General features: G+C 39.0%; 1 protein-coding gene across 1 annotated transcript; it reads left to right on the forward strand.

The window, feature by feature from the left end:
- The first annotated feature begins 3391 nt into the window (after window positions 1–3391).
- Window positions 3392–8526, forward strand: LOC140937883 (steroid 17-alpha-hydroxylase/17,20 lyase-like). The gene is made up of 3 exons (XM_073387459.1): window positions 3392–3657; window positions 5596–5753; window positions 7195–8526. The coding sequence occupies exons 1-3, from the start codon at window positions 3449–3451 to the stop codon at window positions 8364–8366; spliced, it is 1539 nt and encodes a 512-aa protein (XP_073243560.1). The 5' UTR covers window positions 3392–3448; the 3' UTR covers window positions 8367–8526.
- The last annotated feature ends 7729 nt before the right edge of the window (window positions 8527–16255 follow it).

The raw sequence follows: 16255 nt of genomic DNA on the forward strand, positions 1-16255 counted from the left end.
AAGTTGAGATTTTGGATTTTTACATGAGCTGCAAATAGCCGATTTGCTGATACACTGAGAAAGCAGTTCGGCATCCTGCAGTTTGAAGCCTTGGCTTTCTCATGCTCCTCCATACTCTGTGGCATTCCTGAAGAACTCGATTGAGAACGAGTACTTATTCCGACTTCGTCCTCCAAATCGTTGAAAGAACTGTTCCTTAGCTTCAGTTCTGACATATTCTTTGGCGCAGTTCGATCTAAAAAGTCATCTTACTCACTTTTGCCCTTGGAAGTGCTTGGTCGTAGCTCCTTGCATGACTCCTCGATTGCATCATGATTCGCATCTGTGCTCGTTTCCCTTCGCATTTCCCATGCTTTTTTGCCATGAAAACCTTTTCTTTTTTTTCTCCGATACGACCTAAACTTTCCTTTTCTTTTTCTACAGTTTTCCTCCTCTCCTTCCATTGACAAAGTCAAAATCCAACCGAATACAACCTTGGTAACACAGAACAACACACTCGCAAATTCGACTCTCTCTGAGAAAACGTGCCCTCAAATCATGCAGAGCCTTATCGGTAGGAAAATTGGAAAGGAATAAGAAAATGATGGACTTGTGGATTACTGGTGAGCAAATTTGGATCGTTTTTACAAAAATGAGGGTGTACAGACCCCATAGCAACCAAAATCAACAAACTGTAAACAATGGTCACCTCGGCCATTTTTAATCACCTCTTTTAATTAAATAGCAAATTTTTGGCGGGGTTTTCAAATTTTGCCAAAAAAAACTTTGGAATTAGAAAACGATCATAATGAACTTTCTTTGTAGGCATCTTTTAAAATTTGACGGATCAACTTTTTTTCGAAATTTAGGGTTAACTGTACTGCCACTGGTCACATGGCCTCGACTAAAATCAAATGTATCCCGATCGTGATACATTTGAGCAATTGTATCCGCTCGGGATACTTTACAGGGATATATAAGAACCGAGTCGACTGTTTTGATTCGCTCCGCATATTTCTTTTGTCGTTGTTGAAGTGAAAGTCTAGAAATATAACAAAACACTTAATGTCAGGTCCCTCGAGAGTCCTGATGTTTCCCTCGACTTCGTCTTCGTCCTTCTTTTTTGTACGCTGGTCCTCGCTTAAAAAATTGAAAAAAAACTCTGCCCGATGTCTTCAGCTCGGCCCGGTCCAACTACAAAATTTCCCAAAATTTTGGAATTATTAGCAGTTATTGAATTCGGCGAAGAATTATGCAGACCCGGCGAGGAGACTGTTGTCCACCGAGGCAAAGGTCGTGGCGGACAACATCCTCCGAGATCCGCAAAATTATTCACATCGCACGAAAGCCGAATTCAGTCATTGTTTTATTGCTCATTCGCAGACCTTCTTTTAAACTCATTATCTGCACATTTTCAGGCTTAAAAGGATGTTTTTTTTCTCGCAGATAGAAAAATGTCATCCACTGAGCGATATGATTTGCGTATTTTTTTCATTTCTTTCGTTCAGTTTTAGTCAGAAATTGAGCAGTTTCGTCTTCGGATAGCCATGGACGCCTTTTTTAGTTCACGGAAAGATAAAACAGCTTTGCGACGCCGCCTGAAAGTAGATTGATGGATGGTCTGGTCTGTTGCCCATACTGCCTCGTTTCCCAGTGAATATACATAATTATACCATCGAATCGATGGTATGTTGCTCGGATCTTCCAATCAGATGCGGCACAAAATTTTAATGAATAATAAGGTGAATTAAACAGTTTTGCATAACCGGCGATCACCCCCTGATCGCAGGTTAACTTTTACATTAATCATAATACACTTTGTCCTACCCCTTTCCTCTCCCACCCCCCCCCCCCCAAAAAAAAAAAACATTGCTTTCATACTAAGAAATAAGTAATTGGAAACAATGCGTACGCAAACGAACAGTCCCTGCCATTGACAATTTGTCTATATGATTACCACCAATATGATTGGCCTAATTTCAAAACAAACCAATTTGACCGAATGGGTTTAACATTGTGGCTTGTTTGAAAATATCACAAAGGTATCATAAAAGAAAAACTCTCTCTCGGTGTGAGAAAAAACGGTCTTTTTATCTCACACTGAAAGAAGGGTCATAAACCCGAAACGTTTGTGGTTTTTAAAAACATTTGACACTTTTTGATATTTCTTTACCGAGTATCACCTTATCATCTGCATATCATATCATGACGAGGATAATGAGATAATCGATACTTTATAAACACCTAAAGTATACCGATGCAGTTATGTGATAAGTGTTTAAGCTCACCTTAGCTTTTAGCTGTAATTTTAAATAATCACCTGGGCACGGTACAATGGGCCCGAGTCCGCTAATCTTCGAAGCTGGGTTAATATGCGAAGAAACGACAGCTAAAAATTGATATTTTCTTGATAGAAATCACCATCCTGGTTAACTTTCCACTTCAACGGACATTTCCAATCCAGTTTTGCTTGTCGCTAGAATTGCCAAAACCTGATTAAGCTCCTTTGTTTTCAATGTACAATACGATTTGAAATTTTTGATCGAATAGAGCTTTATATGTTTAGTGAAAGGGCGGACGCTAAATATGCACCAATTTCAACTTACGCGTTTGATCCTCTACTTTCCCTTTTAACGGTTAGATTGCTTTGAGGGATCAGTAAATGGCGTAGTTCATGTTCAGAACATATATAGCCCCTCGAATATATTTTAAAAAAGTAATCATAATATTCTTAGACTGAAAGGAATACAAGCTGGTGAAGCCTTAGGTAGCATATTTTATATTGTCACACCTAAAGCTAGATATCACGCAGTAATGCGTCCTGTTGATTTTACTTTGAAGGTGATACCGAACCCTGATGATGGCGTTGATGTTAGGTTTTTTGTTAATTTTTTAGCCTATATACTTCATTTTTAACAATAATCGTGTCACTGTATTGTTGAGTGAAAGAAGTTGTGAGAATAATGGCTACTCAGTAAGAAGCTGATTTAAACTACATTACATGGAAGTTAGTGCGATGAAATAAACAGTTTTTTGACACTTCCATCTCATCCCACAAACAAAATACTCAACGTTGGTGGTCCTATCAGCTAAGATCCAAGGGTCCGTCACACAGATTAGCCGTTTACTTTGTCTCATACAATTGGACCCCGCAACCTGATGGCCCCATATTTAACCCTTGTGCATCTTTCAGGATGTCCAAAGGTCTTTTAAAGGTAATTGTGCTTTTTATGGGTTGGAAATGAGGGTCCTATTGGTGACCGGCCGATGTTGTCTAACAGAGTTGCGTGACTTGATGTATTAAGATTAAACATGCACAGTCATGCTTGATGGTGTAATATCTGTGTTTATTGGGTCACTGGTTCTGATAGTCTCTTTCTAAAAATTGCGTCACTTTTGTGTACTTAAGAGAGCATATCGATTTACAGGGTTTATTTTGAGTCAGTCACCGAACACAATTGTTTGTAAGATGGAGTCAATTCTCTCCATGATTTATAATTTCCTAAGCCTCGGAAATATTCTCCTTTTGTTGCTTCTACTGTTCATTTTACATTACCTGATGATCCTCTACGAATTCAGAAACATGCCTCCGGGTCCTCGCTTCACTTCTTTACCCATATTAGGAAACGTCCTTTCTCTCGACCTCAAGGCGAAGAAACTTAACGATGCTTTTCAAAGGTAAAATATTTGTGAAGTCTTTTTTTTTTCGTCGATGATTTCTTGAAACAGACTGCCAAGCTTGAGGATTTACGATTTCCACTTACTACATCACATTTACTGCCGCTCTTTTATGTTTAGTTTTTTTTATATCGTCATGAAGACACTGAGCTCTACATTCACCGATGTTAGCGGCTGTTTTATTATTAGCTTTTATAAGTGTATAAAGAACAGCGAACTCTACTATACATTCACCGATCATGAAATATCATTACGTTACATGTCATTGAATAAAGCATAAAGCATGTTTGTCCATCTTCGCAGAGCCTGTACAAAGACATTTCTTTCTGTTTAATGCAACACACGCCTTTTGGAGGTCTAACTTTCGGATTAGGATAAAGAAGAACCGTCCGACGAAAACAGGAACCTTGAGAACTCGCACACAAGTTCATCTCATAGCCTCATTGGCAAGAGGGTAAATAAGCGGCGAAGCTTTGAGATCGCAAAGCTTCACCGGGAGCTTCAAATGACAACTTTTTCCACCAGTCTCTGTACAATGCATTGTTATACCAATACTTTTTACCTGTTCGATCAAAAAACATCAGCAGAACTCCTATCTCGCAACAGAACTGGATGCAGAAAACTTATGTTTCCGCCTTTCATTTTACGGTCGCGAATGTTTGTGTAGAGATAAATGTAGTGCAATCTAATGAAAAAGTACCCTTCAATGTAAGAGGTTTATTTTAAGTGATCTTCTACACGAACAGGCTGAATCACATTTCTTATAGGTACTATCAAAGTGTTCTCGTTACAAGAGCCGTTTATATCAGAGGTAAAACTAGCTTTTCTAGCGATTCAACAGTGATTTAAGTTATTGTGCTCGAGAAGGCTGTGGCCGGACGATCAGATCAAACGTGTGTCGACCATAATTTATGACCATCTCTATTTACAGTCTCGGTTGGATGAAGGCCCTTTTCTTATAGGCTGTTCACAGTGTGTTCTGGTTAACGTAACTCGTACAAGTACAATATTTCTGTATGGTCTATGTTACACGGTAGCCCAGTGAAAGTATAGTATACGTCTACAAATCTAATTTGTAACAGTTCCCCGTTACATAGATATGGTCAGCTAGAGCTCACAGCATTGACAAAAAAAAGCAGAGAAAAACTGGATAAGTATTAAATAATACGCATGATACCATTTAACTAGTTGAGTTACTAGTACTGAAAGAAATCATAAATAATTTGGTATCTAGCCGTCACACAGTTTTTTATCCGAAGTAGCCATTATAAAAACTAAGACTGCATTCTCCTAGCTCCCTCTTTCTCCTTTCCTTTCCCTTCGCTGCAGTGAGTTTTTTAATACCCCTGTCTGCCGACGAAGTGCATTATTCAAATTGATTACTATACCTCCTAGCGGTGTCCGTAGTCAGTGGAGGTTTCATTTTCGTTCACTTATATCGCAAAGCTTTGAAGAACGCAAAAAAACTATGTTTGTTTCAAAGGAGGTGGAGAAAGTTTTCTCAGTGATAACCCTGACTGCTACGCAAAATGCAGCTTGAGCGGCCAGACAAACTTCTGAATATTCCGACAGAGCCAAAATTTCGTGCTCCAGGCCGAGAGATCTATCGCGGCTCGTTCGTTGAAGCGCAAATATATGTTACAGGTCAAATTTGACTTTAGGTTCCAATTTTGATTTAACCTAGTTTGATTCTCAGGTTCCTTTGCCTTCTAGCCCTAAAAGACAAAGGGAGTCAACCTAGGTTTTAAGAATTTTGTACCTGAATTCAAATTTGACCTGTTACATAATTAATGCGTCTTATGCCTCACGGGTAGTGAAAGAGGGTCTTCAAGGTATTTCTTTTGCCTTGATCTTCCAGAAGGATCCGTAGGGGATACCAGTTTTTTTCAACAAAAAAAGGAATTATCTAATATCTAAGTGTTTCAATTTTTTTCTTAGTCTCAAAGGAAATTATGGCCGCGTATTCTCTATGAAAGTTGGAAGCTATAAGTTCGTCATGGCTTCAACTCCTGATGCTGTTAAAGAGGTGCTCGTAAAGAAGTCTGCTGATTATGCCGGGAGACAACAAGAACACGCTACATTGGAAGCATCCCTTGGTAGGTTATTGTAATTTTGCGCGATTTATCTTCTATGTACCAATTCAGTACGTAACGTATCAATTTGTTGATACACATAATGTCAAGTCCCGAGAGAAGCAGTTTTGTTCTCCCTCGACTCCCGATATTTCGTCGAGGGAAAACAAAACTAACTACTTTCCGAGGGACCTAACATAAACTGTTCTATGTGTAGAATTCCCGGAGCGAATGGGTTAAAATAGATAAAGGGTTTCATTTATCGTTTGTCTCCAGATTGTCACTTTGATCTTGATCGCGACGTTTCGACCGCGTACTGTAGGTCTCCATTAGGCGTGTTGTGTCGATTTACTGAGTAGGATTGTTTGTACCGCCATGGTTGTTAGTGATTGGTGTATCATGAACCTCGCTCATTATTGGTGGATTTCGATCCAAAGCATTGTCAGCATTATTAGAGGGGAAACTGTTCCCTCAGCTTTCCGCTGCGGTAGCGATCGGCTGTTATGTTGTCTGATCGCAGCATCCATGCTTCAAGAATCTCAATTCCACTGTCCCTATTGATGTTGCTGGGGTGAAGCCTTTTTTATGAATAGTCTCTTCAACTCTGCGAGAGTACCATTGACGGTCTCGGTCAATAAACTTAACCCCGTCCTAGGTCGGATAATGCCAGGTCTGATTGGCGTGTTCAGAAACGGCTAAAGTTTGTATTTGTGAAAGCCGTATATCCCTATCGTGCTCCTTAATCATGCACGCACCTTCCCGTTTTGCCAATGTATCCTTTTCTGGTGTTTTCACCTCTTGTTCTCCTCCAGCAAATACCATTAAAACACGGATAAACTCAACTTTACTACAAAAATTACAATACATTACAAAACCAAGAAAAAATAGCAAAACAAATTACATAAACCTTGAAAGGTGAAATGTCGTAGTGACCAAAGTAGCCTAGGCTTTCGAGTTAGTCACTACCCTGTGCTACTAACTGGCGTAGACGCTGCCATCATTATTAACATTTGAAGATGTCAACTAAGACTGCGTTTGATACATGGTAGTTCGCATCAGGAGATGCACTGAACTACTGTTCTGGAACTTTCTTCTCTGTAGTAACCTTGAATATTTTAGAGTTAATTGTATAAAGTCACTGTCCATGTTCTTCCATATTTTTACAGCTTTTGGGTACACGGGAGCGAATCTAGAAAATTCAGAAAGGGCGGTACATTTGGTAGATATATATATGTATACAGATACTATCTAATCTCATCGAATTATCGTTTGCTAACGATAATTCATCTCTCCAGTAATAACCGTTGGTAATTAGCCCTGAAAGCTTAGTATTGAAAAAATAACTGAGTAAGTATGACGAGTCATAGCGGATTTTATACACATCAAGTTCTTTTTTACTTTTTAGTGATGTATAGGTTCTAAGAAAAAGGAACCAACTGTTGATTACTTTATTTTTGAATTTCAGGAGGTAAAGATATTATTTTTGGTAACTATGGTCCTGGCTGGAAGCTTCATCGCAAGCTCTTTACAACAGCTCTTCGCCAGTACCTCTCCGACATCCCTCTGATTGAAAGGCGCGTTAATACACAAGCCGAAAAACTGGTTCTGTTCATGGAGGAACACAGAGGACAACCCTTTGATCCTGCAGATTGCTTGATGCGTGCTGTGGCTGATGTCATTTGTGGCATCACCTTTGGAGAAGGTTACGACACAACCAATCCGGATTTGAACATGCTTTTGAAACTAAACTCAGGCTTGATGGCAAATGTTGCTGATGCGCAACTGGCCAGAATGTTAGATTTTTTCCCCTTGGCAAAGTACTTACCCATCAAGGCTTACGATAGTTTTCTAGGCCCCTTTCCTAAAATACATACCATAATTCGCAAATTTCTAAATGAACGGAAAAAGACTTTTGATCCAGCGCAGCCTGTAAAAGATTTGATCGCAGGTCTCCTTCATGCCAAACTTGAAGCTGAAGGTGAGAGCAATGAGGATAGAACCGCCCTCCTTACTGACGACTACTTCACCAACACGATTGAAGATATGTTTTCGGCAGGCTATGAAACCACAAGCACAACAATGAAATGGGCGCTCGCACTCTTGGTCAACTATCCACATTACCAAGAAGCTATTCAGCGACAGTTAGATGAAGTAATTGGTGACCAGACTCCTTCTTTGGAACACCGGTCTCGTCTGCCCCTCATCCAAGCGACCATTATGGAAACCTTACGAGTTGGAAACGTGGTACCACTTGCAGTTCCTCACCTCACCCTCACAGATACAACCATCTGTGGATACAGAGTTCCTAAAGATACCATAGTCTTTGTTGATACAGAATCCGTTCATTTGGATCCCAAATGCTGGGAAGATCCCACCTTATTTAACCCTTACCGCCACATTGACCAAGACGGGCAGTTGATCACCAACCAAGGTAATTTCTTCCCTTTTGGAGCTGGACGCCGGGTTTGTGCTGGTGAACCTCTGGCGAAGGTTGAGCTGTTTTTGTTCCTGTCGTGGATGCTTCAGAAGTTCACTTTCCTCGCTGAAGAAGATGGTCGTCTCCCAAAGTTAGAGGGAATTTTCAACCTCACTCAATTTCCAGTTCCCTACAAGATACGCGCCATCAAAAGAAAATGAGCTGGAACTTTAAACGACCATCCTTTTACTGTTTCTAGGATATCAAAGTTACAACTAAAAGCACGTTTAAGTATTTTTTCATAATGTCTTAAAATTACCATCAATATAGGTTTCCACAAACCTAGACAAGAAAAAATGAACAATGATCCGACATTTCGAAATCGCCATGACGTGGTCGTGAAGAACTCATGTACGAAATGTAGACTAGCGCAAGCGTAAAGACTTCAAAAAATCGGATCGTTAGGGGTAATTTTTGTTTGTCAATGGTATCATTCTATTTCAGAACTGCTTAAGTGTCGGGGTTGTTTATATGGCACTTCGAAGATTGTTCTATAGTTTTAGTTGAAGAAAATGCTCTTTCTCCAGGAGTGGAAAGTATTTTTTCCAGCATAATCATTTGATGATCTGAATGTCCATACACCTGATAGATTCTCTGGGACTGTTACGTTTACAATATAATCAGAGCTATGCCATGTACTGCTTGAAAACGGTAATGAGCAGAATTTGGAATTCGACAAGGTACTTGATTGGCAGTCAGAGAAGTTCTTGTAAAATTGGTGTGATAGATCTATCTTAGATTGCTTGAGGAGGTGAAACCAGTTATTGAGGACCAAGTATCATGAAAACAAAAGCCATCATTTTGGAGTAAGGTCTATGCCATACAGTAAAAACCCGCGTGTAAGAACCTGTCAGCCTAAAATTTGCCATTTATACCCCCTATAAACAACAGCCTGTTTAGCCTAGAAAATGAAAAACAGGTCCTTATTTGTTAAAATCCTATTAGTGAAATGCAGCTGCAAAGGTGTGCAAGAATCCTGTTTGGAGAATTAGGAGCTCGGCATTGCTGCGCAAATAAAAGCGCTAATTTACTGACAATAAAAATATAAAGCGCAAGAGGTTAATATTGTTGTATCGCATTTTGAAATTGAAAAAAAGGCTGGTTACCATCTTGTTTTGTAGCTTTTTTTTAAATTTTATTTTATAGAAATAAGAGCCTATTTAAGAACCTAAATAGCCCAAAATTGTGTTAACTACCATTTAATAACTTCGAAGGTTTTTTAGCTACCAACTGAGAAGCAACACTACAGAAACGTAAACCCACGCCTAATCTTTTAGCCAGCACTTTATTTAGTATAGCCGTGTAGCGCGAGAGACAAAGATTCTTGTACTGAAGACGCTTTAAAAGGGTTTGTTTTGTTGATACAGGCGAGCATCCATCATGCGTCACTGACCTCTCGTAAGTGACAACCTCCCATAAGTGACCACCGATCCAAAACACCAATCTTTTTCTCGTCAGGGCCATATAGTTCGCACCGCTCGCCTTTCGCGACCATTTATCCGGAAAACCAAATTTTCCGATAAAAAACCCTACATTTTGAAACCGAGCACTTGACACATTGCCTGGTCTTTATGTTCAGTTCATTTGTACTACTTGTACTACTTCTCATAACTCAGGGCATACGAAGAACTTTAAGTAAAAACACTGAACTACACATAGCCTAACTTAAAAATTCATGCAATATGTTCTTCTCTGAAAAGTACCGCGTGTAGGCGTGTCCGGATCTCTTCTTGGAATAGGACCCTGTGGTTCTATTCTCGTACGCGACCACTTTTACCTCAGAATTTTCCAATTGGTAATAATCAATGCAGCTACGACGTAAGCGACCGCTAGAACTTCGAAAATTGGGTGGTTACTTACGGGAGGTCTGATTGTAATGAATTCGTAACAAATTATGGGAGTAACAAATACAAGTACACATGTAGCTGGTGTCTGAAATTAGTTATAACAAATTAAAATACTCACACATTTTTTCAGTTTTCGTGTCGGTGTCAGTATTGATAGTCTCTTACCGAAGAATAAAGGTAGTGTTGATTGATCTTCTTTTCCTGAGATCAGAGTTGCTTGATCGTTTGCGTACCGTTGAAAGCCGTTGATTCGAAGTTGGAAGGGGACCAGAAACTATTTCAAATTAGGGGGTAGGGGCCGAAGTTGGGGGTTCGAAATAACCGATTCAGGATAAATTATCACCAAATATGTACTGGTAGGCTTACACATATACATTAGGTCTTTTTAATCTACAAACCAGCCAATATGTCCTTAGGAACTCAGATTTCGTCATACCATGCTTTAATGCTGTAACGTACGGAAAGCATTCTATTAACTATCTTGGACCGACTCTATGGCGCCGCCTCCCTCGTTACATGAAAAATACAAGCACTTTGAGTCATTTTAAGAAATCAATAAGCCAAATGCACCTCTCAAACTTAGTGATGAATATGGACCTGATTGTTTTCTCTGCAGCTCGTAGACATAATAGAATAGTATTGGTCTTTTTGGAATCTTAGTATTTATTTAATATTGACTGTTATTATTTTTGCTTTGTTACTGTGTCTTCAATTACCAGGTATGCTAAAGTACTTTGACACAAATAAAGTAATTATTGCTAGCGGAACTTCCGCGCGCGCAAGCAGGGCCCCATTGCTAAAGAAAAGTGAAAACCTACGGATCCGAGAAAATTTGGTCATGACGTAAGCGTACGACCGAACGCCTACCACCTGCACGTTCTTTCCGGGTGGGGGTAGAAAACGAATTCCTCCGCTCTTCCCCTAGAGAGTTTTGTTCCCTGTTGCTTAAAAAGGCTTTAGAAATGATTGACCAATCAGGATCTGTCTACTGAGCAAATGTTTCGTGGATTTTAGGGGCCGACCATTTGACTTTTGAAGGGGTAATGGAACATTTCAGAAAAAAATATCCCGCAGACTGATTTTGATGGGAAAAAATCTTGCAGTTAAGTACCTGGAGAAAAAATATCCTGCACTGAAAGAAAATATCGCTCATGACATACAACGCTGAAAAAAAATCTTACACCATTATATGTTGGGGAAAAAATTCTAACTCCAGAAGTTTGGGGAATAATTCTTACCCAAACTAAATCACCCATACCCCGCCTCATAAGTCAAATGGTCTACTCCTTAGAAACGGATTTGACACCTTAGTAAATGATATCCATCAACAAAATGGCTGGCGCGCGTTCATCATGCGGTGGTTTTCAGGACCAAAGTTTTGCTTTTCATGATTGAAAATACACCGGTACAAGACAAATGGAAAGAAAAAAGCTCAACCTAATGCTCGGTTTTCTTTTTGTGGACCAACGAAACAGTTCAGAGTTTCGTTATGAAATTGTCTTTCGAGGAATTCAACATTGTTTTTTCACGGCGGGCCGCTTGGCTTGTTTTAAACCCGACCAAGGCAGCGACGTTTTTGAAGAAACTTCACGGGTACATTCTGTTCTCTGTGGCCAAGGAAAGTAAGTTTTTAAAAGGGAATTTTTGTATTTATATGGACTTTTTTTACATTTTGACATTGACGTTAAAGAGAAACCACAAAATGTGCCCCGATTTGAAATTGATTTTTATGTTGAATTTTGCCATGTGTTCAGCCGATTTAACTTGTGTGAACGGATCCATGATTCAGTTAGTGTTCTGCTAACTGCTTTTAAGTATTAACTTGTGGGTTTTTGGATAAAACCTTTCAAGAAATTAAGTTATTTATCTGTTATTGTTCATTCATAACATCAGCTCAAAAACACGATCGTTCAGATCGTGAGATTTTTAGAAACAGTGTTGACGGGCCACTCGCCTTTCTGTTTTTTTTTTGTACCTGTTGCATTGAATTGCTATTTATTTTCTTTCGACTTTCTTATTCATTTGTTGCCATTCAAGAAATTTGCAGTGTGCTACTCTTTTTTCCACTCGTTCCCTGAATACAGCTGAATACCGCTAGAATGAAGTTTATGCGTCTGTTCAATTCCCATTTCTGAATTCTGAATTCTTAATTTGTTCAATTCTCAATTCTGAAAAAAGTAACCTTAGGCTTATCTAAAATATGAAAGAGTTCTCCCTTCTGCTATCGACAGAGGACTCGTCGGCTTCTCGAGCCCGAGTATGTCTTTTTTTTTAAGTTGTAAGTTATTGTAACTTTTATAATTCTATCGCACGTTTCTCAGCATTACTTCACTGCACAATACAAGACGTGAACACGTACCGCACGGTTCGTGTACTGTAAAGATTGAATAAAAGTTATTAAGAAGCGAAAAAGGTTATCGTTTGCTTTCCTATGTGTGTTCTTAAAGAAAATAAGCACTTTATGGTAACACTTTCTATCAGATATTGTGAGGTATAAATGTAAAGGCTTCACACAACTGTTCGTCCGGGCGCGTTAAAAAATAAACGATGGGCTTACCTGAACACAAAATTCCTTGGAAGTCCGCCTGATTTTTCTTTTAGGTCTTCCCTTAGAGACAGAAATACCGACCCTAGAAATCATATAACCAGTACATTGCTGCTCCTGAATAGAACCGTAATCATTCGCAAAGGGGTGTGGTGCAGGGAGAGGGGTGGGGCGTGGTTCAATTCAGTCCTTGGTTTAAATTGTATTTTCCTTTGTTTTAAACTTATTATCATACATTAACATAAACCAAAACGAAGGGTAAAAAATTTGAACCAAGGATAAAATAGAACCACAACATATACGCAGTTGGGAAGAATTCTACTTCTGCGATCGAACTTGATGCATAGTTATTTGTTTCTGTAAATATGCGACTTTTAGCTTGCTGGGAGAGTTTTTTCATTTCAGGTGTGTTGACGAAAATTTTTTCTTAAAAGTAAACTGATGACGAAGCCTCCTAAAGTTCAATTGATAGCGATTTGAAGATTTCTTTTTTCCTGCTTAGAGTTCATGTTATTCGTTTAAATTTGATTGCTTTCATTATAAGTATATAAACGGCGGCTAAATCAATATATTATTGAGTACCGTTGAAATCCGTTGATTCGAAGTTGTAAGGGGACCAGCTAGGAAATATTTTGAATAAGGGGATTGAGGGTTAGAAATAACGGGAAGGCAAAGAAATGTACCTACAAAATTTGTTGTTTAACTTTTTAATACTTTCTGCTTTTTGACGTTGGTCTCGTTGCCATCGCCGTCGTCTTTGCTAAAGCCACCCCAGATATACATTTATCGATGTGAGTAAACTATTGGGAATCCGAATGCGTTTTTACAGTATGAACGCTCGCGAAATGATCCGAATCCCCTCTATGTAATAACTCTGGAATCCTGAATCCGCGGAATCTATGAATCCTCTAGAGTAACCTTTGCACCTACGCCAAAGATCTTGTCAGACTTTTATTTGCATATGAGTGATTGATCTTTTACCGCTATTTGCCGCATTATTTTTGATCGACGAAGTAGCCTACGTTGATGTAATCGTGCCCCACTTCGTCTAATGCGAAGACAGGCCGAAGTGATAACAACGAGTTTCCGCTTTAGGCAATCCAGCCTTGCAATTTCTTTTTTCACCGCCGTTTTTCTAAATATATCAATGAAGATGAATCACGTCTCTTTTCTGGAAGCCGAAATTCGTATTATGGAGGTAGGGAATGTATAATTTTTGGCATTTCTGGGACCAAACTACCCTGGATGCCAGAGACTTTTCATGCGCGGTTTCCGGTTTCGGTCAAGTCTTAAAAAGTGACCCGCGCGAAAAGCCGAAGTCCGAAGACGTGTCGGCCTGCGGCCGACAAAGCTCCTCGTCACACGCGAGAAAAAATCTCTGGTACCCAGGGTAGGACCAAACGAACTGTTCGTAATAGAGAGGTGTCCGAAAGGAGAGGTTAGACTGTATTACTTTTTTCACCTTCGTCATTTTCAGGTTGGCACAGGAAGCTACGCCCCTGCAGTACAAATTTTCTTGGAGAGTTGTGTATTTTCAGCAAGGTCTTAAAAGAGCGAAAAGAAATGATGAACTGAAAGGCAAGATAAAGAGCAATATTTTTAAGCTGAATTTCTTTTATTCGCAGAAGATCAAGATTAATTGTACAATAAACATTTGGATGCTGTTTGTTACATATCATCTTTGAAAGGGCTTTGTCACTGCTGGATAGTTCATTTTGTTATCGATGCCAGTTGCATGTCCGTATTAGCTGTTATGAAACTTGAGAAACTACTTTTGAATGGCAAAATCACAAGCATTTTATCAAACGTAGCAAAAGATCTTCGTCAAGTTTGTCCATCCGCGCTTCCTTTTGTATTTGTTGTGGCATTTATACTTTCTTTCAACGTTTTGGGCCCGGTCCCTCGAAAGGTGGTCAAGTTTAATCACAGACTAAGCAAAATTTCAAGCAAGGTTTTCTCGTCTAAGAACATGCGACTCGAGTTCACAAAATACTGTTGAGCCTTTAATACGAGATACAGTAATGATAACAGAAAATGTTACGCTAAGCAATGCACAGGAATGTAAAATACGAAACGGAACAAACTTTTAAACCTGGATCAACGCTAATCGGCCTTTGCAGTTATTTTGATGTACAATTTGATTTTAGTTCCCACTGTTTCAGTGAATTTTGATAAATTTTGTGACACAGCTCCTTTAAGCTAAATGATAAAGCATTAGAACTGATTTTCTTCTACTTCGTTTTACTTCTCTTTAGTCTCTTAATTTGTTCTTTTTTATTAGAATTGATTTTACTATTGTATTGTAAATAGGGATCTTGGTAATTTAGAAGCATAATTTGTACAGCGCTATGGGCAGTGGGGATAACGATTACCTTATTAAAGGAAATTTAAAACGCTCCATGAAATTAAGGTACTGGAAATTAACGCGACTTAAATTAACGCGAATTTAATGGAAAACGACTTTCGAATAAAGAAAATTAATGCGAAAGGGGAGGTAGAATTTCATAAAAAGGAAATTAACGCAATTATCTTGGCCGAAATCAAAGGAGAAGATATTGACATCACTTCTGACAGCGACAACGATGAAGATGAACTTGAAATATTGTAAACCTTCGCCTTAGCTTTATTGAAATATGAAAAATAAAGGGTAAATGGAAAGAAAGAAATTTTGTAGTTAATGTTTTCCTAGGTGTCAAGAATATCTGGAAAGGTTCCAAAATTGGGTTTAAAATACTGGAAATTAAGAGCGCCAAAATTAATGCTCAACAAAATTAGCGCAACCTAAATTAACGCGAATTTCAACGATTCACGTTAATTTCATGGAGCGTTAATTTCCTATAATAAGGTACTTCCCCATGGTTATTGACCATGATTGGCCTTTTTCACACTAGAGACAGATTATCCCTCTAGATGTGAAAGCGGGACTGTTTGGACGGATAATTTGTCTGAAAAAGTTTATCCGTCTTTTAGACGGATCTGGAATTCACACTAGAAGGAAAAATTCATCCCATTTTTCTACCCACCCTCGTTCCCAGTGTCTTCTCGCTTTCCAAAAGATACTGGGACGATGTTGTTTTTTACCTGAAAAGCCTGGAACAAGAAAGGGTGCGTTGCATCGTTGGATTCGTAGTACAAAACATGGCGCCCAAAGTGTAAGCACGGGCACGCAAGGATAAAGATAAATCACATGGGAAAGGAAAAAACGTCCAAAAAAACACGTGGAGTGAATATGAAACCTTCATTTTTGTTACAGTATTATCCCCGTTAGGGACCGATCGTTTATTACGTCTCATGGGGAGGGTGGGGGTTTGAAGGGGGGGGTACAATTTCCTAAGAGGTTTGGGGGGTCAATTTCGAAAATGCACAAACTGTGAAGGGGGTCGAAATATTAAGACACAGAACAGGCCTTCTATGGAAAAAGTTGTCAAACTATATTATTACTGAAGCAAATCCACGTTTCCTTCAAAAGTAGGCAAAAGAATACGCTTTGGCGATTCTTCGTCAGCAACAAAATGTTACCCGTATGAAGCTTGGCCCAGGAACCTAGCACATATTTCTCCTACCAGGAATGTAGTGTGCATGTATGCACATACACCTATGCATACAGCTGAAATCTGGAAAATATATAGATTTTTTTATTTCCTGAAAGCACTTTTAT

This window comes from Porites lutea, chromosome 1 (genome assembly GCF_958299795.1).
Source record: "Porites lutea chromosome 1, jaPorLute2.1, whole genome shotgun sequence".
NCBI lineage: Eukaryota > Metazoa > Cnidaria > Anthozoa > Scleractinia > Poritidae > Porites > Porites lutea.

Bases quoted from the DNA above. Each gene is read 5' to 3' on its own strand.
- LOC140937883 (XM_073387459.1), top strand. From the start codon at position 3,449: ATGGAGTCAATTCTCTCCATGATTTATAATTTCCTAAGCCTCGGAAAT. The intron at 3,658-5,595 runs GTAAAATATTTG...TTTTTTTCTTAG, and splicing joins CTTAACGATGCTTTTCAAAG to TCTCAAAGGAAATTATGGCC. The intron at 5,754-7,194 runs GTAGGTTATTGT...TTTGAATTTCAG, and splicing joins TACATTGGAAGCATCCCTTG to GAGGTAAAGATATTATTTTT.